The sequence below is a fragment of the Dama dama genome, chromosome 29, assembly GCF_033118175.1.
Source record: "Dama dama isolate Ldn47 chromosome 29, ASM3311817v1, whole genome shotgun sequence".
NCBI lineage: Eukaryota > Metazoa > Chordata > Mammalia > Artiodactyla > Cervidae > Dama > Dama dama.
In genome coordinates this window covers 47,203,410-47,228,101 of record NC_083709.1, presented here as the reverse complement: position 1 = coordinate 47,228,101, position 24,692 = coordinate 47,203,410, and the positions used below count along the sequence as shown (strand labels likewise).

Below are 24,692 nucleotides of genomic sequence, written 5' to 3'. Positions count from 1 at the left end.
TTTGTTTATCTTAGGAGAAATGTCTGTTTAAATCCTTTGTCCATTTTAAGATTGGGTTCATTTTTTTAGTTGTAGAAGTTATTTCTGTATTCTGGATATTAACCCCTTATCACATATATAATTTTAGATATTCCCATTTTGTGGATTGCCATTTTATTCTGTTCATTGTATCCTCTTATGCACAAAAGTTGAAATTTTGATATTTTCCAGTTTATCTACTTTTACTTTCAGTGTCATATTCCAGAAATCATTGCCAAATTCATTGTCAGAAGAAAACACTGGGAAAAAACTTCGTAAGTGTTTCATACCTTTAACTCTTAACATTTAGGTCTTTGATCCATAATTTTTCTATATGTTGAAAGACAGTGTCCATATATATATATATATGCAAAAAAATATATATGTATATATATATATTTTTTTTGCATGTAGATTTCTAGTTTTTCCAGCACCATTTTTTGAAAAGAGTATCTTTCTTCTGCTGAATGACTTTGGGATACCTTTGTTGAAATGTGTTTGTATACATTAGAGTTTATTTCTGAGTTCTCTATTATATGCTATTAGTTTATATGTTTGTCTTTATGCCAGTATCACACTATTCTGATTACTGTAGCTTCTATTGTAAGTTTTGCAGTCATGAAGTGTGAGACTTCCAATTTTGTTGTTTTTTGTAAAAACTGTTTTGGCTATTTGGTGTCCCTTGAAACTGCATAGGAGGTTTAGAATGGGTTTTCTATTTCTGAGAAAAAAATCATGATGATTTTGAATGGTATTACATTAAATCTGTAGACTGTATTTAGGGTACGGGTAGGGCTTCCCTGGTGGCTCAGATGGTAAAGAAGGAGACCCAGGTTCAATCCCTGGCTTGGGAAGATCCCCTGGAGAAGGAAATGGCTACCCACTCGAGTATTCTTACCTGGAGAATCCCATGGATGGAGAAGCCTAGCAGTCCACGAGGATGCAGAGTCTGACACAACTGAGCAACTAACACTTTCACTTCATTTCACTTTCAGTATCCTCTTAGGTAGTTATCTCATTTTATGCACACAACTCTATGAGGTAGGTACCATTATTTTTCTTGCCTTAGATATGTAGACAATGACATTTAGCAAGATACAATAAATTTAGAAAGTGGAGAAAGAAGGGATGTTAGAGTTTGAATTTAGGCAGTCTGACTCCAGGAGTTTGCCAGAGTTTATAATCGCTTCACTATGCTGCCTTTCACAGCTTTGGCAGTATACATATAAAGCAGCAATAAACTAGATAAGCTTTCTTCAGTGATCCATGATTATATTTCTCAGATGGCAAGATGACAAAATCATTTCAGTTTCCAGTGAAAATTATTTGAACATAGTTTTAGTTGGACTGTCACTTTCTGTCCCTCAAAGAAAAAAAAAAAAAAAACAAGAAACAACCTACAAGTGCACAACAGTTTGATAAAATGTAGAAACAACAAGTAAGTGATGAGATAATGCCTTTTGCTAGATGAGAGAAAGTTGAAAGTAAATGAACTTTAAAAAAAAAAAAGCTTGGGAAGGTACAATATGACTGTGAGCTCAATAGGAAGGAGCAGGTGTAGCAGCTGCCAAGAGGGTGAACACAAGGTTTCATGTGCACCAGAACGCAGGGCAAAAGCAGTAACTTCATAGGCGCCTAGGCCAGACCTACCTACTGATGTGTTGTTCGATGGTGGTCTGGGAAAGCAGGGATGGCTGTGGCTCTCCCTGGGGTAATAAAAACTGGTGTTGGAAATATCAGGGAGTGTTCATCTACCAGAACTCTTGGGGGAGACAAGTATTTTGCTTGGGTCTATAGTACCAAGATAACATCCTGTAGGCTCCAGTGCTGGAAACACTGCCTAACTGGTTTAATCACCATTCATTCCCTCAAAGTATGTTGCAGCTTGGACTAGAGAGATGGGGACAGAAATGGAAAGAAGTCGGTATGCTATTGTGGTTTGGATGGAAAGCATAAGACAAGAACAAAGCAACTAGATGGAGTTTAAACCAGAATTTCACTTTGGAGATGTTAAATCTGAGATGCCTAATAGATATCAAGTAAAGGAAAGCCCAGAAATGTCACACAGGTAGTCATTTAAAATAATGGATATAGTTAAGCTAACTAAGGAAGTGTTAGATAAAGACAGCAAGTAGAGGATCAGGACCTGAGACAATCTAACATTTAAAGGTTAGATTGAGGATGAAGACTGAGCAAGGAAAGACAAAGAGTAGTCCAGTAGGGTAAGGAAAACAAGAGAATTCATCATTATTTTTACTTCAAGAAATAATGCTGTTCACTTGCTAAGTCATGTCTGACTCTTTGCAACCCCATGCACTGCAGCACACCAGGCTTCCCTGTCCTTCACTATCTCCAAAGTTTGCTCAAACTCATGTTCATAGAGTCAGTGATGCTATCTAACAATCTCATCCTTTACCAGCCCCTTCTCTTTTGCTTTCAGTCTCCCCCAGCAACAGGGTCTTTTCCAGTGAGTCTGCTCTTCGCATCAGGTGGTTAAAGTATTGAAGCTTCAGCATCAGTGCTTCCAATGAATATTCAAGGTTGATTTCCTTTCAGATTGATTGGTTTGATCTCCTTACTCTTCCAACGAAATCTCAAGAGTCTTCTCCAACACCACAGTTCAAAAGCAGAATTTCTTTGGGCCAAGCCTTCTTTATGGTCCAACTCTCATATCTGTACATGCCTACTGGAAAAACCATAGCTTTGACTATCTGGACCTTTGTCAGCCAAGTGATGTTTCTGCTTTTTAATATTCTGTCTAGGTTTGTATAGCTTTTCTTCCAAGGAGCAAGCGTCTTTTAATTTCATGGCTGCAGTCACCATCTGCAGTGATTTTGGAGCCTGAGAAAGTAAAATCTGCCACTGTTGCCACTTTGTCACCATCTATTTGCCATGAAGTGATGGGACCAGATGTCATGACCTTAGTTTGTTGAACGTTGAGTTTTAAATCCAGTTTTTTCACTCTTCTCTTTCACCGTCATCAAGAGGCTTTTTAGTTCCTCTTTGCTAGCTGCCATTAGGGTGGTAGATTCTGAATATCTGAGGTTGTTTTCTGTCCCAGCAACCTTGATTCCAGCTTATGATTCATCCAGCCTGGCATTTCACATGATGTACTGTACATATAAGTTAAGTAAGTGTGATGATATACCACCTTGATGTACTCCTTTCCCAACTTTGAACCAGTCCGTTGTTCCATGTCCAATTCTGATTTGCTTCTTTATCTGCATATAGGTTTTTTAGGAGACAGGTAAAGTGGTCTGGTATTCCCATCTCTAAGAATTTTCCAGTTTGTTGTGATCCACACAGTCAAAAGCTTTAGCATAGTCAATGAAGCTGAAGTAGATGTTTTTTTCTGGAATTCTCTTGCTTTTTCTGTGATCCAACAGATGTTGGCAATTTGATCTCTGGTTCCTCTCACTTTTGTAAATCCAGCTTGTACATCTGGAAGTTCTTGGTTCACGTACTGCTGAAACCTAGCTTGAAGAATTTTGAGCATTAATTTGCTAGCATGTGAAATAAGTACAACTGTACAGTAATTTGAACGTTCTTTGGCATTACCTTTCTTTGGGACTGGAATGAAAACTGACCTTTTCCAGTCCTGTGGCCACTGCTGAGTTTTCCAAATAACAGTATCATCTTTTAGGATTTGAAATAGCTCAGCTGGAATTCCATCACCTCCACTAGCTTTGTTTGTAGTGTTTTTTTTCCTAAGGCCCACTTGACTTCACGCTCCAGGATGTCTGGCTCTAGGTGAGTGACCACACTATCATCTGGGTCATTAAGACCTTTTTTTTTTTGTACAATTCTTGTGTGTATTCCTTCCACCTCTTCTTAATCTCTTCTGCTGCTGTTAGATCCTTGCCATTTCTGTCCTTGATTGTGTGTATCTTTGTATGAAACATTCGCTTGGTATCTCTGATTTTCTTGAGGTGATCTCTAGTCTTTCCCAGTCTATTATTTTCCTGTTTCCTTGCACTGTTCACTTAAGAAGGCATTACCTCTCCGTGCTATTCTCTGGAACTCTGTGTTCAGTTGGGTATGTTTCCCTTTCTTGTTTGCCTTTCACTTCTCTTTTCTCAGCTATTTGTAATAAAGGAAGATAATCAGACACAGTTATGTACCACATGGTAACTTGATTCTACAATAAAGGAATAAAGACTGGTAGATGATGAATGTGAGGGAGAATACAAAATTGAAATGGGCAGCATCATCTGGCCCCCACCTTCCAGTGCTGCCTCCCTCTTCATCCCACCTTGTTCCCCACCTCATTGGCCATGGCCATTCTTGGCATTCCTTATGAGTGATGGCATCTCATCATGGCAGACCGCAGAGATAATAAACTTCAAGACTATCACATGCAAAAAAGTGCTGGAACACAAGACAATCAATAGCTGTCTTAAACCATTAAGGAAACAATTGAAAGACCTTACCAATCAGTATGCTTCCCTCATAGCTTACTTGGGAAAGAATCTGCTTGCAATGCAGGAGACCCGGGTTCGATCCCTGGGTCTGGAAGATCCCCTAGAGAAGGAAATGGCAAGCCACTCCCGTATTCTTGCCTGGAGAATCCCATGGACAGAGGGACCTGGCAGGCTACAGTCCATGGGGTCGCGAGAGTCAGACACGACTTAGTGACTAAACCACCACCACCACCAATCAGTAATGAGAAGTCTGAAAATGATCTGAAGGACTTAGAGTCACCCAAATGTAGAAAGACTGTGGGTAAAGTACTTAAGGAATTGATTAAAAAATTCACTGTCAAAGCTATAAATGGATCAAGATCTGTTTCGAGTTGTCCTTGTCAGCTGGAAAACAGTAAGCTGAAGCCAGGAACAAGGGCTGCTTTGGATATGAGTACACATTTGCCAAGATCCACTGTTTTATAGCATGCTTCATAAGGACATAGGTAATACTTCTGTTTTCTGAGACTGGGCTGTTATCAGAACAGATTATCAAATTGACAGAGGTGAAAACTACCTCCTACAAACCTAGAATTATTCCAGTGTAATGGTAGTATGGCTAAAAGGCTGTTGTATGAACAGCAAGTTACAGGGAAAACACTAATAGCAAGAGCTGTTAGCCAGCTGGACTACAATTTCCTAAATGTATCTAGCTCTGCTACAGACAAGTACATTGGTGAAAGTGCTCATTTGATCAGAGAACTGTTTCAGTATGCCAGAGATTATCAGCCATGCATCATTTTTATGAATAAAACAGATGTCACTGTGAGTATCAGCTTTCTGAAAGTACTTCACCTGATAGGTTCAGAGGACTTTAATGGAGTTACTCAAATGGATGGATATGATACTCTGCATAGAGTTAAAATGATCATGGCTACGAAACAAGCACAGTGAACCCTGTTTTGCTATCTCCAGGTAAATTAAATATATATATAATGATAGATTTATAAGCAAAATTCGATATACTGAAAATCTATGAAGGTACCATGATAAAATAGGTTATTTAGAAGTACTTGTGATGCTTTCAGAGAGCTTTAAAGAGCAGACCTGAGAAATGTTTGCATTGATGCAGGTATGTTTACAATTCATGCTGATATGAGTTTGTAGAAAGACTTCATGAAAACAATCAGAAACGGCTAATTTTAAGAAGCTGAGCTTAAACTGGACTACACGGTTTTGACAGCTACATGACACTGGTTTAATGTAAAATTCAGTTCAAGAAAATGTATGCAATAGCAATAATCTCATTAAAATTGTATAAATTAAAAAACTTGAAAATAATAAAAATATAGTTTATAGCATAGAAGTTAAAGTAATAAAAATGTATAGTTTATAACAGATATAGAAATTAAAGATATAAACACAAATAGCAGAAAAGACAGGAGGGGTAAACGGAAGTACTGTGTTGACAAGGTCTTAAACTGCATGTGAAGTGATAAAATATTTGAAGGAATCTGTAATAAATAAAGATGCATGTTGTATCAAATTTTAAGAAATCGCAAAGTAACCAACAAGATAAAATAAAATTTTAAAAGATTTCAACCCAACAGAATGCAAGGAGAAAAAGGAATAGAAATCACATAGCAGAAGTATAGATTTAAATCCAAACCATATGGATAATTAAATCCATACCATATTGATAATTACATTAATCAATGAACTAAACTTCCAAATAAAAGGCATATATTGTCAAACTCAATGAAAAAGCAAGAACCAACTACACACTGTTTACAATGAACCAGTTTTAAATATAAAGATGAAAAGAGGTTAGGAATAAAAGGGTAAAAAATAATATATGATGGAAACACTAATCATAAGAAAGCTGAAGTTGCTATATTAGTATCAGGAATATTACCAGTGATAAAGGGAGACATAATAATGGAACTATTAATTCAGTAGAAGATACAACATGCAAGTAGTAATTTTTAAATACATGAAGCATAAATAAATGAGCTAAAAGAACAAATAGACAAGTGTAAAATTATAGATATTTCAGTACTTTTCTCTGACAGAAAAAACAGCAAGATCAGTAAAGATATAGAACTCTGAGAACAACATAATCAACCAACTTCAACTAATTGACATTTATAAACTACTCCACAAACAGCAGCATATACATATAGCAGAATATACATTCTTACCAAGTGTGCAGAAATGGGCCAATTATTAACCAACACAGATGCAAACAAAACAAAGTAGGGACCAAATAAATGAACTCCAGACAAAACATATGGATAATTTCTGCTCATGATCTTATTTGACATCAGGAACATTGAATAAGATGCTGGAATTAAAATCTTGATCCAGCTCTACCACTAACTAGCAAGTAACTTAACATGAAGGAGCCTCAGGAGGCTGCATAATATTAAGGTACCTCAGCTTTCATTCATTTTTTTCCTACTTCAGGATTGCTCTAAGGAGTCCACAAGGAAAATAGGAGTGTTCTATCTAACAAAATCATTGTTAATACAATTACAGATACTAACAGACAGGCACTAAGCTAAGAAGCAAATTAAGTATATCCTAGCATAAAAATTATTGAAGTGTGTAGGTAAGTATATAGTTAGGCAGATAACATACTTGGTAAATCTCATAATTTTCTAATTGACACTTTCGATATATGTATTAGGAAGCTAATAAAGCTCCATTTTTACTCTTAAACTACAAGTACAGACCTATACTTCTTCAAACTAGTTCAAGTGTATCACGGTTATTTTGGCTTACAAGGCAACTCTCAATGGACCAGTTTCATCAAACACCCAGCCAACTTACTCTATCACTCAACCATGATATAATCTATCATTCTGTATCAAAATAAGTGACTATACTTAAAAAAATTAAGTGAATGCTGTACCCTGGAACTGGTTTTTTAAAAAAAGTATCTATTAATGCACTGTAAGTGAATATAAAATAGATATATGTGGAAAAGAGCTTTGGTTCTAAAAAATAAGAGCCAAATAGGAATTTAAAAATTTAATTGAAAAGAACATTACAGTGCATATTTGGGAAAGAAACTGGAAAAATATTTCAAATGATACTTAGCCTCTAATTAATGGCAGAATATAGGAATTTCACTTTGGATTCTTTGTATAAGCTTTGCTCTAATTTGTAGCATTAAAAGATTTTCCCATGTGGACATAAAGTGGAAAAACACACCAAAAACTTAGTGCTCTAATACCTATATTGAGTTAAGATATGCAAGCACATGAACAGAATTTCTACAGTATTCATACTGTGAATATCAACAGTGATTGTCAACCTTTAACCTACTTCAGAATGACTCAGAAGGCCTATAAAAATGCAGACCAATGAGCCCCATACCCAGAGTTCTAATTCAATAGGTCTGGGAGAGGACCTTAAAACTGCATTTCTAACACATTCCCAGGTGATGCCGACACTGCACTCTATTCTGACCAAGCCTGAATAAGACTTCACATTGTATCAGTACCTTCAAAGCAAAGACAGGGGATCTTGGAGAGATATTACAACCTCAAGAAAGTCACTGAACTCTATGTCCTCTTCTTACCAGTTACTATACAAAGAATTAAAACTGTACCTACTGAAAATGTGTAAGAGCTACTAGGAGTAGTTGGTTAGCTATTTTAAGTCAGTAGGACAGATGAACTGGCATACTAGAGTGCGCCTAATAGTAATGGGCACCAGTCAGTATATCATACACATGGAATGTAGAACATTCCATAATCCATTTAAATGCTACTTAAGAGAGTTTCAAAACCATAAATAAGAATAAACAGGGAATCCTTAGACGTCTGCATAGACCATGCCACCTCCAGTATTATCTTCAAATATAAAAATATATGAAAAATAGAGCACCAAAGAAAATACTAAGTCGTATTACCACAAAGTATTGTCAAGTGCTTACAAATACATCCAGATGTTGTTCACAGCAGAGAAACTACAAGGACAATCACCAAAAAAATAAGTAAAATATATTAAGCTTTTTATTAAGTTAGTGTAAGTCTCATGATGGTTAGTATATCTCAGTCACAACTGCTGATGCTTCCTTAAGTTTTCATAATCAATATATGGAAGGCATGCAATAATAAGTTCTTCTTTTGTACATCCCTTCTGACAACATTTTTCTGAGTATCCTCTGCGTTTTCTTTGGGGATGATTCCCCCAAAACAAATTGCTTAAGGTTTTGATTTTGTTTGTATTTTTCTTCTGAAATTCTATAATCTCATGAATATATGGACTGACATCTTGTGATGAGGAAAATTCCTCTTGTCTTGTCTTAAAAGGCAAATTGACCTTTTTATACTGATACTCAGGCAGTGACTGCACCTTCATATTTATTGCTTCTTCCTGAGAGGCAGAAGTAGGGACTGTTGAGAGACAAGAAATAAATCCTTTATTTAAATCTCCCTTTAGCTGAAAATTTAATCATAATGCTGTAACACTAAAGCCAGCTAATTCTGAAAAACAAGTAATCACATTTTAACTAGTAAAATGATTATTCAAAAGCAATGTATATTTTTAACTAAGACAGTTGTAATGTTTTCCTATAAAAAGGTGTAAAACCTTTGCACACTTTTACTCAGAAAACATTTTTTGAGATATAATTCATATGACATAAAATTAAGCATTTTAAAGTATACAATTAGTATATTCACAAGGTTGCACAAACATCACCACTACCTAATTCCAGAACATTTCTATCATCCCCAAAAGAAACCTCCCCCCATTAGGAGTCACTCCCATTTTCCTCTTTGTTCAGCCCCTGGTACCTACTAATCTACTTTATATTTCTATAGATCTGCCTAAAACATAACCATATACAGTCATTTGTGTCTGTTGTTTTTTCACTGAGCGTATTTTCGAGGTTCAATCATGTTGCACCATGTCTACCAGTGCTTTATTCTTTTTATGGCTGAATAATTTTCTATTGTATGGATATATCACATTTTATTTACCTGTTAATCAGTTGATGAACATGTGGATTCTTTCTACTTTTTGACTATTAAGAATAACAGTGCTCTGAACATCCACATACATGTTTTTGTGTGAACACATTTTCAATACTCTTGGGTATACACCTAGGAGTAGAACTGCTGGATTGAATGATAAATTTGTTTACCTTTTTTAGGAACTGCCAGTCTTCCACAGTGGCTACACCATTTTACAATCCCACCGCTGATAATACTAGGCTTCCAATTGCTATACATCTTGACCAACATTTTATATTTTCCATTTTTTGATGATAGCCATCCTAATGGATGTGAAGTGGAATCCCATTATGGTTTTGATTTGTAATGACCTTGCAACTAATGGTGTTGAGCATTTTTCATCTCCTTATTGTATATCCTCCTTGTAGAAATGTCTATTCAAATTTTTGCCCATTTGTAATTGAATTACTTGTTTTTTATGCATATTTTATAACTAAGTGGTTAGGAGAAGCCATTCTGGGTTTTGTTGAAATATAAAGAAATGGAGTAGTGTGATATGCTCAGTGAATTGTTAATGTTATACTGCTCTTACTCAATATTACTTATAAGAAATTAAAATAACACCAGAAGGTAATTAATTGGAGGCTTGTTGGAGTTCCATCATTGCCCTTGCCCATCTAAAGTTCCTTTCAAGGGATATATTGCCTCTAGCCACTGCTGTTGAGTCAGCCCTTAGGCAGTCATGTTCTGAACCATGTGACTCCATCCTATATCCACAGTTGAAAGACAGGAGGTTGGCACCTGACCCCAAAGAAACCATCTACCACAGTGGCCAGCAATCCATGCCCTGTGAAAAATAAGTTTGCTCAATAAGATTTCCTCTTGTTGAAATTGGGTTTCCCTGGTGGCTCAGATGGTAAAGCGTCTGCCTGCAATGCAAGAGACCTGGGTTCTATCCCTGGGTTGGGAAGATCCCCTGTAGAAGGAAATGGCAACCCACTCCAGTACTCTTGCCTGGAAAATCCCATGGATGGAGGTGCATGGTGGGCTACAGTCCATGTAATCGCAGAGTCGGACACGACTGAGCGACTTCACTTCACTTGTTGAAATTAGAACTAAGTAGTAATGAGAACAAGGTAAGTTAGAAACAAAACTGAAAGGATACTATGAAGCTTATCGTGAAAGTTAAATTAGAGGAGAAAAGATTCAGAGAAAGATGATTTTTAGGCATTGACGTGATTCCTTAGGCTTTCCAAGAGCCTTTCTAGGTCCATTTATAGATCCTCTTTCTATAATAACTATCCTCAGTTTTTTTTCTTGAGGATATTTCAGAGAACTTCTGCCTCTTGAAGTTAAGAGTCCTATTAGAATACTCTATAACAACTTTGATTTAAAAAACGCTTACGATGAAATGTTGAATAGTAAACCTTTAGGATAAATATTAATCTCTTCTAAAGTAGCAAAAGAATAATGTCGTCTAAGATGGATAAATATATGTGATCAATAAAGTATGTCACAATGAACAGAGTACACTGAAGGGGAAAAGTGAATTAGGTTGTCTAGGCAGGGGCCTCCCTGGTATACAGGAGACCCACGGTTCCATCCCTGGGTCAGGAAGATCCCCTGGAGAAGGGAACAGCTACCCACTCCAGTATTCTCGCTTGGAGAATTCCATAGACAGAGGAGCCTGGTGGGCTACACTTCGGGGTCACAAAGAGTCAGACACAACTGAATGACTTTCAGCTCTTTTTTTTTTTCCACGCAGATTGAAGAAAGGGCTTCCTGGATGATATGTGCCCCATCTGTCACAAAAAGGGAAGGAAAGGCAGACAATAAGAAGGAAACTTTTTCTGAATGTCAAATTGAGAAAGGGACTTAAATGGAAACAAGCTGTATTCATCAGGAAATTAGAAAGGCTAAAAATGTGTTCAAATCAGTGAATTTGAAAAAGAGCAACAGAGATAATCCAAATAAGGAAAGAAATAAGTGAAATATAGGAACAAAATATAAAGGTTTAGAAAACCAAACATTGATTCTTTTAAAGGATAAATAAAACTGAACTTTAGCCAGACTAGTCAAGAAAAAAAAATGAAAATGAACAAAATACAATAGGGAAAAAAGGACTACATACAGATACAATGGAGGTTCATACAACTCAACATCAAAAAACAACAACAATAAAAACAACAACCTAATCAAAAAGTGCAGAAGAAATGAACATTTTTTTTTCAGAGGGGAAATGCAGATGGTCAACATCACTAATCAAGGAAATGCAAATCAAAACCACTGTGAGATACCACCTCATGCTTATCAGAATGGAAGAAAAAATTCTGCTTGAAGAAAGAAATTTATGAGTCAGGTATATAGATGCTTTTTTGAGCCATAAGACTGGATCAGATCACAGAGTAAGTATAAATAGAAAAGAGGGGAAAAGAGCAGTGACCCCCACAAGAGACAGCCAGCACTGCCTGTGTGGGTTTGAAGGTCTCCTGCAGAGGTGTGGGTCAGCCTTGGCTGGCTGCAGGGATGGGCACTGGCAGCTGCAGTCCTGGGAGGCACAGTGTGTGACGTAAGTCCTCCTGGAGGAGCTCATCATTAGCCCTACCATAGAGCCTGTAGCCCTACCATAAAGCCACCAGGTGGGTGACCCACAAACTGGAGAACAACTATACCAAAGAAGTTCTCACACTGATGCCAAGGTTCTAGGCCCCACATCAGACTTCCCAACCTGGGGATCTGGCAAAGGGACTGAGAATCCTAGCAAATCTGACTTTTAAGGTCTGTGGGATTTTATTATAGAACTTCCACCAAACTAGGGAAACAGAGGCTCTTGGAGGGCACAAAACAAACCTTGTGTGCACCAGGACCAAGGAGAAAGGAGCAGTGACCCCACAAGAGACTGAGCCAGACTTGCCTGTGAATGTCGGGGAGTCTGGTGGAGACCTGGGTCGACAGTGGCCTGCTGCAGGGCCAGGAGCCACTGGCAGCAGTAGTCATGGGAGGCACAGCGTGCTCACAAGTCCTACTGCAGCAGGTCGCCATTAGCCCTACTGTAGAGCCTACAGCCCTACCATAGAGACTGCAGACCCCAGGACTGGGAGCTTCAGGCCAAACTACAGGGAGGGAGCATAGCCCCACCAATCAGCAGAAAATTGGACTAAAGATTTACTGAGGATGGCCCTGCCCACCAGAGCAAGACCCAGTTTTCCCCACAGCAGGCCCTCCCATCAGAAAGCTTACACAAGCCTCTTAGACTCATCCACGAGAGGGCAGACAGATGAAGCAAGAACTTCAGTCCCACAGCCACCAGAACGAAAACCACAATCACAGAAAACTAACCAAAATGATCAAATGGATCACAGCCTTGTCTAACTCAATGGAACTACGAGCCATGCTGTGCAGGGCCATCCAAGATGGACAGGTCAAGGTGGAGAGTTCTGACAAAATGTAGTCCACTGGAGAAGGGAATGGGAAACCAATATTCTTGCATTGAGAACCCCATGAACAGTAAGAAAAGGCAAAAAGATATGAAACTTAAGAATGAACCCCCCAGGTGTCCAATATGCTACCGGAGAAGAGGGAAGAAATAACTCCAGAAAGAATGAAAAGGCTGAGCCAAAACGGAAAAAACACCCAGTTGTGGATGTGTCTGATGGTGAAAGTAAAGTCTGATACTGTAAAGAACAATATTGCTTAGGAACCTGGGATGTTAGGTCCATGAATCAAGGTAAATTGGACGTGGTCAAACAGGAAATGGCAAGAGTGAACATCGACATTTTGGGAATCAGCTAAAATGGACCAAAATGGGTGAATTTAATTCAGATAACTATTACATCTACTACTGTGGGCAAGAACCCCTCAGAAGAAATGGAGCCCTCATAGTGAACAAAAGAGTCTGAACTGCAGTACTTGGGTGCAATCTCAAAACCAACAATGATCTCAGTTGGTTTCAAAGGCAAACCACTCAACATCCCAGTAATCCAAGTCTATGCCCTAACCACTACTGCTGAAGAAGCTGATGTCAACCAGTTCTATGAAAACCTACAAGACCTTCTAGAATTAACAGCTAAAAAGATGTCCTTTCATCACAGGAGACTGGGATGCAAAAGTAGGAAGTCAAGAAATACCTGGACTAACAGGCAAGTTTGGCCTTGGAGTACAAAATGAAGCAGAGCAAAGGCTAGCAGAGTTTTGCCAAGAGAATGCACTGGCCATAGCAAACATCCTCTTCCAACAACATAAAACAGGACTCTACATATGGACATCACCATGGTCAGTACCAAAATCAGATTGATTATATTCTTTGCAGCTGAAGATGGAGAAGCACTACACAGTCAGCAAAAACAAGACCTAGAGCTGACTGTGGCTCAGATCATGAGCTGAACTTCAAAATTCAGACTTAAATTTAAGGAAGTAAGAAAAACCACTAGGCCACTCAGGTACAACCTAAATCAAATCTCTTATGATTATACAGTAGAAGCGACAAATAGATTCAAGGGAAGCGACAAATAGATTCAAGGGATTAGATCTGATAGACAGCATGCCTGAAGAACTATGGATGGAGGTTCATAACATTGTACAGGCCAAAACCATCCCCAAGAAAAAGAAATGCAAGAAGGCAAAAGTGGTTGTCTGAGAAGACCTTACAAATAGCTGGGAAAAGATGAGAAGCGAAAGGTAAAGGAGAAAGGGAAAGATATACCCATCTGAATGCAGAGTTCCAAAGAATAGCAGGGAGAGATAAGAAAGCCTTCTTAGTGAACAATGCAAAGAAATAGAGGAAAACAGAAGAATGGGAAAGACTAGAGATCTCTTGAAGAAAATTAGAGATACCAAGGGAACACTTCATGTAAAGATGGGAATAAAGGACAGAAATGGTAAGAACCTAACAGAAGCAGGCGAGATTAAGAAGAGATGGCAAGAAAACAAAGAACTATAAAAAAAGGTCTTAATGACTTGGATAACCATGATGGTGTGATCACTCACCTGGAGCCAGACATCCTGGAGTGTGAACTCAAGTGGGCCTTAGGAAGCATTACTACTAACAAAGTTAGTGGAGGTAATGGAATTCCAGCTGAGCTATTTCAAATCTAAAAGATGATGCTGTGAAAGTGCTGCACTCAATATGCCAGCAAATTTGAAAACTCAGCAGTGGTCACAGGACTGGAAAAAGGTCAGTTTTCATTCCAATCCCAAAGAAAGGCAATGCCAAAGAATGCTCAACTACCACACAACTATACTCATTTCACATGCTAGCAAGTTAATGCTCAAAATCCTTCAAGTTAGGTTTCGGCAGTACATGAACTGAGAACTTCCAGATGTTCAAGCTGGATTTACAAAAGTGTGAGGAACCAGAGATCAAACTGCCAACATCCACTGGATCACAGAAAAAGCAAGAGAATTCCAGAATAACATCTACTTCTGCCTCATTGACTATGCTAAAGCCTTTGACTGTGTGGATCACAACAAACTGGAAAATTCTTAAAGAGATGGGAATACCAGACCAGCTTACCTGTCTCCTGAAAATCCTATATGTAGGTCAAGAAACAACAGAACTGGACATGGAACAACATACTGGTCCAAAATTGAGAAAGGAGTATGTCAAGGCTGTATACTGTCACCTTTCTTATTTAACTTGTATTTGGAGTGCATCATGTGAAATGCCAGGTTGGATGAATCACAAGCTGGAATCAAGATTGCTGGGAGAAATATCAATAACCTCAGATATGCAGATCATACCACCCTAGTGACAGAAAGCAAAGAGGAACTAAAGAGTCTTTTGATGTAGGTGAAAGAGGAGAGTGAAAAAGTTGGCTAAAACTGTAGTAATTATACAAAACCAAACAAAAAGACCAGTTAAATAAGAATCTCAGACAAACTTAATAAACAATAGAAGTGGCTCTACAATCAGTGGGAAAAAATGACTGTTCAATAGATGGTATTCAGAAAAATACTTCCTCATGTACAGAAAAGTAAGACTTTTAGTAAATTAAGATAGTATTCCTAGCCAGAACAGAACCAAAAATGGGCCCCAGAAGAATTAAGGACCTAATGAGAAAAGTAAAACTAGAAAACAAACAGAGGAACAGAAAAGGACCTCCAAAATGTTCAAAATGATGAACAATAAGGTGAAACTCTTATTGTCTAGTGGCATAAAAATTAAGACTTTCTGTCTAATAACACCAGTAGATAGATGACAGAATAGGAGGACATATTTGCAATATCTAAAACCTGTAACTATTACTGTATCTAGGTTCTGAATAAGTCTTACAAATTAACTGGAAGATGACAACTTTGACAAAAAGTAGGCAAAATATAGAAATAAAATTTCTGAAAAATAGGAAGTTTTCAGAAAAAAAGGAACCCAAAAGGCTAATATGCATATGATGAGGTACTCAAATCCAGAACAAGTTAAGACAAAAATGAGATTTTATTTCATGTCTATCACACTGGAAAATGTTTAAAAAATTATATAATTTTAATTCTTGGCATGGATATAAGAACATAGGAATTATCTTGTACTAGTATCAGTGCAACTATAAATTGGTGTAGCCATTCCGCGAAGTGATCTGAATGTACCTCAGGCAAATTAAGCACATATATATTTTGCAATACATCAGTTCTACCCCTAGGCAGCATCCCAGAGAAATGTCCACACACATCCATAATGGGGCACATACAGTGCTTCTCACTGCAGTATTATTTATGGTGGCAGAGTTGAAGACTATATAGGTTAGATGTTCATCAATGGGAGAAAGAATAAGTAAAATGTGAAGAATGCATATGAATATTATGCAGCAGCTTGAAGCAATGAACTAAATGTTCACATAGCAATAATAAGATACAGATCTCAAATACCATTTAAATGTATTTTAAAAATACAGGTACAGGAAATGCACAGTTTGCAAGAAAACATACAAACAAAAAGATGTAATAAAACAATGGAATGGCTGCCTGTGGGAGGAGGACAATGGACATGAAGAAAGGAGACATGTGGAGACTAATCATGTTCTAACATACTGTATAATTCATTTATATTTATTGTCTATCTTCACTATTTTAAGTTTCATGAGGGTAAGAACCTTCATTGCATCCTGAGTAAAACTGTTCACTCATATCCCAGTCAACATGAAGAATATACCTAGTATCAACAGACACACAAATTCTGTTGAATTAATATATAGACTGGTTGTACATAGCCAGTTGTGATAATGATATCCACAAAAAACAAATGAACAAAAAAAAAAAACAAGAACAGATGGATTTGGCCGATTCATATCAATGTATGGCAAAAACCACTACAATATTATAAAGTAATTAGCCTCCAACTAATATAAATAAATGAAAAAAAAAAAGAACAGATGGATGAAGACCAGGAATAAGGGACTACAGCCTATCTAACTGGAATAGGGGTATGGATTATGAACTACTGGTGATGAAACTTCAATAATTTCACCTGGCACTAAGAGTTAGGCAGCACCATACTCAGAATTTAGAAATATGACATTAGTTTCATGCTGCCACATTCTGAAATAGGTTGTGGCAACATGGCCCATCCATTCGGGATTCATTAACAAGAAGTGCACAATCTCAAATTCAGCTTATGTATGAGCAGCTCTGAAGAAGGCATTTTTGAATATCAGCGTACCAAACTATCATTTCCTGTGTCAGACTCAAAGAAATTATCAGAAGATTAAAATTACTGATAATTGGTTTGACCTAACATAGAAATATATTCCAGAGAAGGCAATGGCAGCCCACTCCAGTACTCTTGCCTGGAAAATCCCATAGGCGGAGGGGCCTGGTGGGCTGCAGTCCATGGGGTCGCTACGAGTTGGCCACGACTGAGCGACTTCACTTTCACTTTTCACTTTCATGCACTGGAGGAGGAAATGGCAACCCACTCCAGTGTTCTTGCCTGGAGAATCCCAGGGATAGGGAAGCCTGGTGGGCTGCCGTCTATGGGGTCGCACAGAGTCGGACACGACTGAAGTGACTTAGCAGCAGCAGCAGAAATATATTATGCTTGTATAAGCTAAATAAAAATTAATCAACTTTTCAGCAACATTCACATGCAAAAGAAATGGCATAATTATATATTCTATGTTGGAATTCTCTTTTGGAAATACATGCCTCTCTCCAACTTCTATTAATAAATTAGTCACTGGAAATTAATAGATTACATTCTATCTTTCCTTACAGATTAAGAATTCTTTAAAATTTAATAAAAACTTATACTGATACCCTAAATCCATTTTTCTTCTTCCATATATTTTAAAAAACCATGGTTTCATTGCTACATATTTGCACTTTTATAAACTGTCCTTTATATAGTTCCCATAGTAACATGTTTAATGTGTATGACAATCCTGAAATATGATCAGATATATTTCCATTTCCTACAAATATTGTTTCATTGCAGATCTCTACTCACTGAATTAATGACATTTACTCCTTTGGGGTATTGTGAATAACGCCTGAAATGAGTGATTAACCAGCTACAAGTTTTAAAGTTGATTTTAAAATATTTATTTTATTTATTTGGCTGTGCCAGGTCTTAGTTGTGGCATGTGGGGTCTAGTTCCTGACCAGGGTTCTAACCCAGGCCCCCTGCATTGGGAGCATGGAGTCTTAGCCACTGGGTCACCAGGGACTTATTATTGCTTGGTCAAGAAAAAGGATTCCAAACTCATTCTCAATCACAAACTCAAGCTTGGATGTCTGAAGGTAAAATTTTGCCTATGGTATAAGTAATGAGAGCACAGCATTTGATGTGAGAGGAACGCCCACCAAGCATGAAGTAGAAAGGGGAAGTCCACCTTGCGCTTGTGAGAGAAAAGAATAAAGAAGAAATAGAAAACTGAACTCATCCCTTGTTACTCAAAAAGCATTATCCAACTAACAGGATCAGCATTACCTGGGAGCTTGTAAAAAGTAAACTTAGGCTCCACCCCAGACCTACTGAATCAGAATCTGTATATTAACGGCATTCCTGAGGTGATTCATATACACTTTAAAGTGTGAATATCAGCTAAACTGAAGTACAACTGAGAATTTGGTGAGAGATAGTTCCTTCGTTATAAGAACAGGATAAAATGAATTTATATGTAGGTGGTTTTGATGATAGAAAATGATCAAGATTCAGTCTGATGCTTTCTATTGTTTCTGTCTTTACATGATACTCTACATAGAAACCCTAAAGACTCCACACAAAAACTACTAGAACTGATAAATTCAGCAAGGTAGCAGGTTATAATATTAACATACAGAAATCTGTTGCATTTCTTTACACTAACAATGAACTATCAGAAAGTTAAAAAAAAAATCCCTTTTAAAATCACATTTAAAAAATACCTAGGAATAAACCTAACCAAAGAGGTGAAAGACCTATACCCTCAGAATTATAAAACATTAATAAAGGAAACTGAAGATGATTCAAAGCAATAAGAAGATAGTCTGTGCTCTTGGGTTTGAAGAAATCTACAGATTTAATGCAATTCCTACCAAATGACCCATGACATTTTTCACAGAACTATACAAATAGTCCTAAAATTTATATGGAATCACAAAAGACCCAGAATAGACAAAGCAATCCTAAGGAAAAAAAACAAGGCCAAAGGCATAACCCTTCCAGACATCAGACAATACTACAAAGCTATAGCTATCAAAAAAGTGTGGTATTGATGCAAGAAATAGACTTAGGGATCAACAGAACAGAATAGAGAGACCAGAAATAAACCCAACACCAATGGTCAATTGAACTTCAACTGGGGAGACAAGAATATACAGCAGAGAAAAGACAGTCTCTCCAGGAAGTGGTGTTGGGAGACTGGATCAGTTCAGTTCAGTTGCTCAGTCGTGTCCAACTCTTTGTGACCCCATGAATTGCAGCACACCAGGCCTCCCTGTCCATCACCAACTCCCGGAGTTTACTCAAACTCATGTCCATCGAGTCGGTGATGCCATCCAGCCATCTCATCCTCTGTCATCCCCTTCTCCTCCTGCCCCCAATCCCTCCTAGCATCAGGGTCTTGAAGACCCCAGTTGAAGAGTCAACTCTTCACATGAGGTGGCCAAAGTACTGGAGTTTCAGCTTCAGCATCAGTCCTTCCAATGAACACCTAGGACTGATCTCCTTTAGGATGGACTGGTTGGATCTCCTTGCAGTCCAAGGGACTCTCAAGATAGCCCCATGTAAATCAATGAAGGTAGAACACTCCCTTACACTATATACAAAAATAAACTAAAAATGTGCTTAAAGACTTAAATATAAGACATAACACCATAAAACTAGTAGAGAGAATAGGCAAAACATTCTGACATAAATCATACCAACGGTTTCTTAGGTCAGTCTCCCAAAGCAATAGAAATAAAACCAAAAATAAGCAAAGGAGATCTAATTGAACTTATAAGCTTTTGCAGAGCAAAGGAAACCATAAACAAAATGAAAAGACAACCTACAGAATGGGAGAAAATATTTTCAAATAATGCAACCAACAAGGACTTAATTTCCAAATTATACAAACAGCTCATATAGTTCAATTAAAAAAACAATCAAAAACTGGGCAGAACTAAATAAATATTTCTCCAAAGAAGATACACAGATGGCTAATGGGCATATGAAAATATGCTCAACATCACTAACAAAGAAATGGAAATCAAAACTACAGTGAGCTATCACCTCACAGAATGTCAATCATCAAAAAGTCTACAAATAATGAATGCTGGAGAGGGTGTAAAGAAAAGGGAATCTTTCTATGCTGTTGGTAGGAATGTAAATTGGTGCAACCACTATGAAGAACAGTATAGAGGGTCCTTAAAAAATTAAAAATAGAATTACCATATGTTCCAACAATCCAACTCCTAGTATATATCTGGAAAAAATAAAATCTAATTTGAAAATATACATGCACTCCAATGTTCATAGCAGCATTATTTACATGCAAGCAACTTAAGCGTCCATTGAGAGACAAATGGATAAAGATGTGGTATATATATGCAATGGAATATTACTAATCTATAAAAAAGAATGAAATGATGTCATTTGCAGCAACATGGATGGACTCAGAGTCACTTTGCTGTACATCTGAAACTAACACAACATTGTAAATCAACTTATACTTCAATAAAAAAGTTTTTATTCCCTTAGCATCAATAATCTTATAGGTTTTATTTATTCATTCATTAAAAAAGAATAAGTATATCAGAATATAGCTAATATTTTATAACTTTAAATGTAATATCATCTATAGAAGTTTTGAATTACCATGTTGTACACCAGAGACTAATATTGTAATCCAACTATAGTACAAAACAATAAAAAAGAGTAAGTGCTCATAAAGTGCTAGGCAATGTTTTAGTTTATTTTACTCATCTATATTAGGGTCTATCTTTTGACATGATAGTCTACTCCTTCCTTTAATTTCAGAAATCTTGACTTTCACAAAATTTGCCCAAATCAGAACTGAATTATTGTAAAAGGCAGTGACTTAAACTATACTCTCTAGACAACTGTTTACAAATAAAGTGCACTTTCTTTTAAAACAGCAAACGTATTGGGACTAAAATGCATTAGCCACAAAATATAAAAACAGAAGAATGGATCTAAAACAAAAAAATGTTCTTCCTAAAGATTACTTAAAAGCATTTTGTATAAATTCAATATACATTAAGCATATACTCTATGCTTGGCCCTCTGCTAGGCATTTCATATAAAACATACATTCGTGTGTGTGTTTGTGCCAAGTATATTCAGTCATATCTGACTCTTTGCAACCCCATGGACTGTAGCCCGCTAGGCTCCTCTGTCCATGGAATTCTCCAGGCAAGAATACTGGAGTGGGTTGCCATGCCCTTCTCCAGGGGATCTTCCCCATTCAGGGACTGAAACCTGCGGCTCCTGCACGGCAGGAGATTCTTGACTGTCTGAGCCACAAGTTCTCAGGGAAGATGATACCTATATTGGGCTTTAAAGGAAATGGAGTTTGCCAGGTGACAAGGGCATTGCAAGAAGGGAAAATTGGGAAACTCCAACAGTCTTATACAAATCTATAGACTTTACATGTGTGCATTTCTTTCTTTGAAGTTAAAATAAATAAATAAATAAAGCTTCACAGAGTGTGCATGTATATTAGGCAAAAATTCCACTTCCTGAAAGTCAATGGATGGCAGAGCGAATTCGAGAATAAGAAATGTACAAACATGCCTTTGGTTTAGATTTTTACCTGGGTTTGTCGCTCTCCTCCAGACCGGAAAAGTGGTTTGGGAGCTTTCTGACCGGTCAGGGATGAAGCTTTCAACCTTTTCTGAGGCCTGGGAAAGCAGCTGTGTGAAAGGCTTCTCCTTCTCAATGTGGCTCCAGCTAACATCGCCACAGAGTTTTACTATCTCGTGCAGTAGATGCCGGCCACACAATTTCCTGGCTCTGCTAATGTCGTTCAGCTCACGGGAGACTCGAACCAGCAGGAGCCCGAGACACAGACAGAGGAACCGCGGCATCCCTGGGCCCCCAAGCCAGGTCGGCTTCGCGCTCTAACTGCCGTCCCACACTACCGCGAATGTGCACATGAAGACCTTCTGATCTTCGCGTCCGGCCCTCGCGAGAACTTCAAGGTGAGGTGCGCACCTTCTGATCTTCATCTCCAGACCTCGCGAGAACTTCGAGTCGAGACGAGGGCAGCTGTGGAGGCGTCGCCTAAGTTTCCCCGATTTCGCAGGGCTCTCAGGCCGCCCCAGGTGGCAAGCTGTTATAGTTCTGAAAATGGTTCGTTTTTCTCTCCACCCTCACTAGGAAGATTTATCGAGTGAAACATGGGGCTGTAGCTAACGGATAAAGCCTCCCTCTAGTGAAATGCGTTTCCCGCCTCTTTTGCCTGCTTGCTAATGGGACGTCGCTTCCTTCAAGAAACCTTTCCTTTTCTTCATGTTATCTCGGTAGGTTTGCTCACATTTATTTGTGCAGTTGTTTGATAACTTCTTCCCCCAGTTTGCAGGTTTCATGAAGGCAGTGGTTGTGACATTGCTTCTAATTGTACCTCAGGGCCTGAAGAATTGTTGGCTGTCAGATATATTAACACTTGTGTGCACATTTTAAAGGCAGATGCAAAGCTTCCTGAGGAAATTCCTACTACTTCTATGGGGAGAAATGGGCCTTAGTCTCAATCTTCAGAACAGAGTATTTGAGATAATCGGTTCTTTTGGCCATGGATTGTAAAGGGTTGTCCATTGCAAAATTATAGTGTCAACATTAATAATAGCCAGTAATTTTACCAGCAAAGGTGAGTTTATTTAGAAATAGCCAGAGGAATGCAATTCAGGGTATGTGCACTATGATGGACCGTATGCAAATTCAGGGAACTAGGAAGAGGAGCTTGATTTTGTAGGTAAAAGGAGGAAGGTGAAAGCGGGTGTGATAACCAAAGGATCCACTGGAGAAGCTGGGAGTCCAAAGTATGGAGTCTCCTAATTGGCTGTGCTTAATCTCTGATTGGCTGAGATCTGTGGACCGGAGAGAAGTTTTCTTCTTCCTGCTGTATTTTAAATAGCGCCCTGTCCTCTTGGAGATGTAGGCAATTGTCGTTTCCTGTTGGGAGAAATTGATGATGCTTGACAGGGCATGAGCGCGCTCCCTTTAGGTCTCAGTTCAGTTCAGTTCAGTCGCTCAGTGGTGTCTGACTGCGACCCCTTGGACTGCAGCACTCCAGGCTTCCCTTTCCATTACCAATTCAAATCTATCCAGCTACAATTTTAGTCGAGAGTGTGGCAGAAATTTGTAGAGGATTTGTCTTCTAAGAAAAACAGTATTCTGCTACATCAAGAGGGAAGGGGCAGGGAAGTACAGCGCAATCCATATAGGTTGCCTTGTCATTTTAAGTGAAATTTTATTAGACTGTGTTGGCGCTGAAGGATGTCCTACCAGCCACAAGGGGGCAGTCAGGGGCCGTCTCAGGAATAGTCCCCTTCAGTATACTAAAGCCTCAGAGGCTCCAGCAATTATCAATGATACTCTTAACTCTTCCCTTTACAGTGTTATTTTTTACTCCTTCTCCTTTTTGCCTCTGTGTACTTTTGTCCGTTTTCTTTTCGCCCAGATTTGCCTTACTTTCCAGTGGTATCCATGAGTACTTAGTAACGGGTAGTCAGATCTTTTAAAAGATTGATGTAATTTGATTAGCACAATTTCATTGCCTACTTTGGGAAACAATTCATGTATAAACTGTAGTGGCTATGAGTCCTAAGCAGAACTTCAACAGGGAAACCCTGTGAGAAAGGAAACTATTCATTATACTGAGAAAAAATATATATATTTTTAAAGAACACAGCCAAACAGCAACAAAAAACCTCTCAAGCAATATATGTGTTATGTCCATGCTAAGTCACTTCAGACTCTTTGTGACCCTATGAACTGTAGCCTGCCAAGCTCCTCTGTCCATGGGATTCTCCAGGCAAGAGTACTGGAGTGGGTTGTCATGCCCTCCTCCAGGGGATCTTACACTGAAGTCACACTTAGACATAAATACAACAGTCAGGTATGCTAAATACATGAGAAACAGTGTTATTTGAATTGACTGATGAACCTACCTGAGGCAAGATCTGGCCATCCCAATAGATAGTTAATCACAGATTATTTATGTGCCACTTAAAAACTCATCATATAATAAGTAGTAATGAATGTGGATCCTGGGACTAGGACCCCTGCCCCCAGGCATTTTGTGGAAGAGCGGTGGACAGGGGTCAGGGGGGTCTAGGGAGCTGTGTTCTGTCTCTGGGGCTGCATCCTGTCCAGGTTATAAGTTTCCTGGGCATTGCCACTATTCTTCTGGGTTAGAATCTGCATTTCCATCAGGTTTTGTCCTGGGTGGCAGACACCCTCTGAGGTTCTAGTCTTAATTGAATTCCCTTGCTCATGGCCTTCTACCTGCATTACCTTCTTCCAGCCTCTACATATCCAGTTGGTGTTGGCCAGTGAATCCCAGAGAAACTCACTTTTTAAAAGATACAAGACTCTGCTCTTTTATGTTTCACCACTAATATCTTTTTGAAAGTTTTATGTCTTATAACCAATTCTTATGTTTTTTTCTGATTTGTCTTTGCTAAATACTCATAGTAATTAATGCTTCATTGGATATATTGTGCTAGTATATTTTTTCCTTTGTTTAATTGTGATTTGGGGAAGGAGGAGAGGTAAACCTTTGTATATTTTCAAGCAGCCTGATCAGAAAACATTGCTGACTCTTAGAGGTAAGGTGTTTGTGTTTTCAGTTCAGGTTATCATGCTGCTTCATCACCTGAAAATTGGGGTCTTTAG

General features: G+C 38.2%; 1 protein-coding gene and 1 pseudogene across 1 annotated transcript; one reads left to right on the top strand and one right to left on the bottom strand.

Annotated features, from left to right (window-relative positions):
• The first annotated feature begins 279 nt into the window (after window positions 1-279).
• Window positions 280-5,765, top strand: LOC133048909 (26S proteasome regulatory subunit 10B-like; annotated as a pseudogene).
• A 1,759-nt stretch (window positions 5,766-7,524) lies between these two features.
• On the bottom strand, window positions 7,525-21,983 carry INSL6 (insulin like 6). The gene is made up of 2 exons (XM_061132843.1): window positions 21,610-21,983; window positions 7,525-8,824 (listed from the first exon to the last, which is right to left on the bottom strand). Exons 1-2 carry the CDS (start codon window positions 21,881-21,883, stop codon window positions 8,484-8,486), a joined length of 615 nt encoding a protein of 204 aa, XP_060988826.1. The 5' UTR covers window positions 21,884-21,983; the 3' UTR covers window positions 7,525-8,483.
• Between the last annotated feature and the right edge of the window lie 2,709 nt (window positions 21,984-24,692).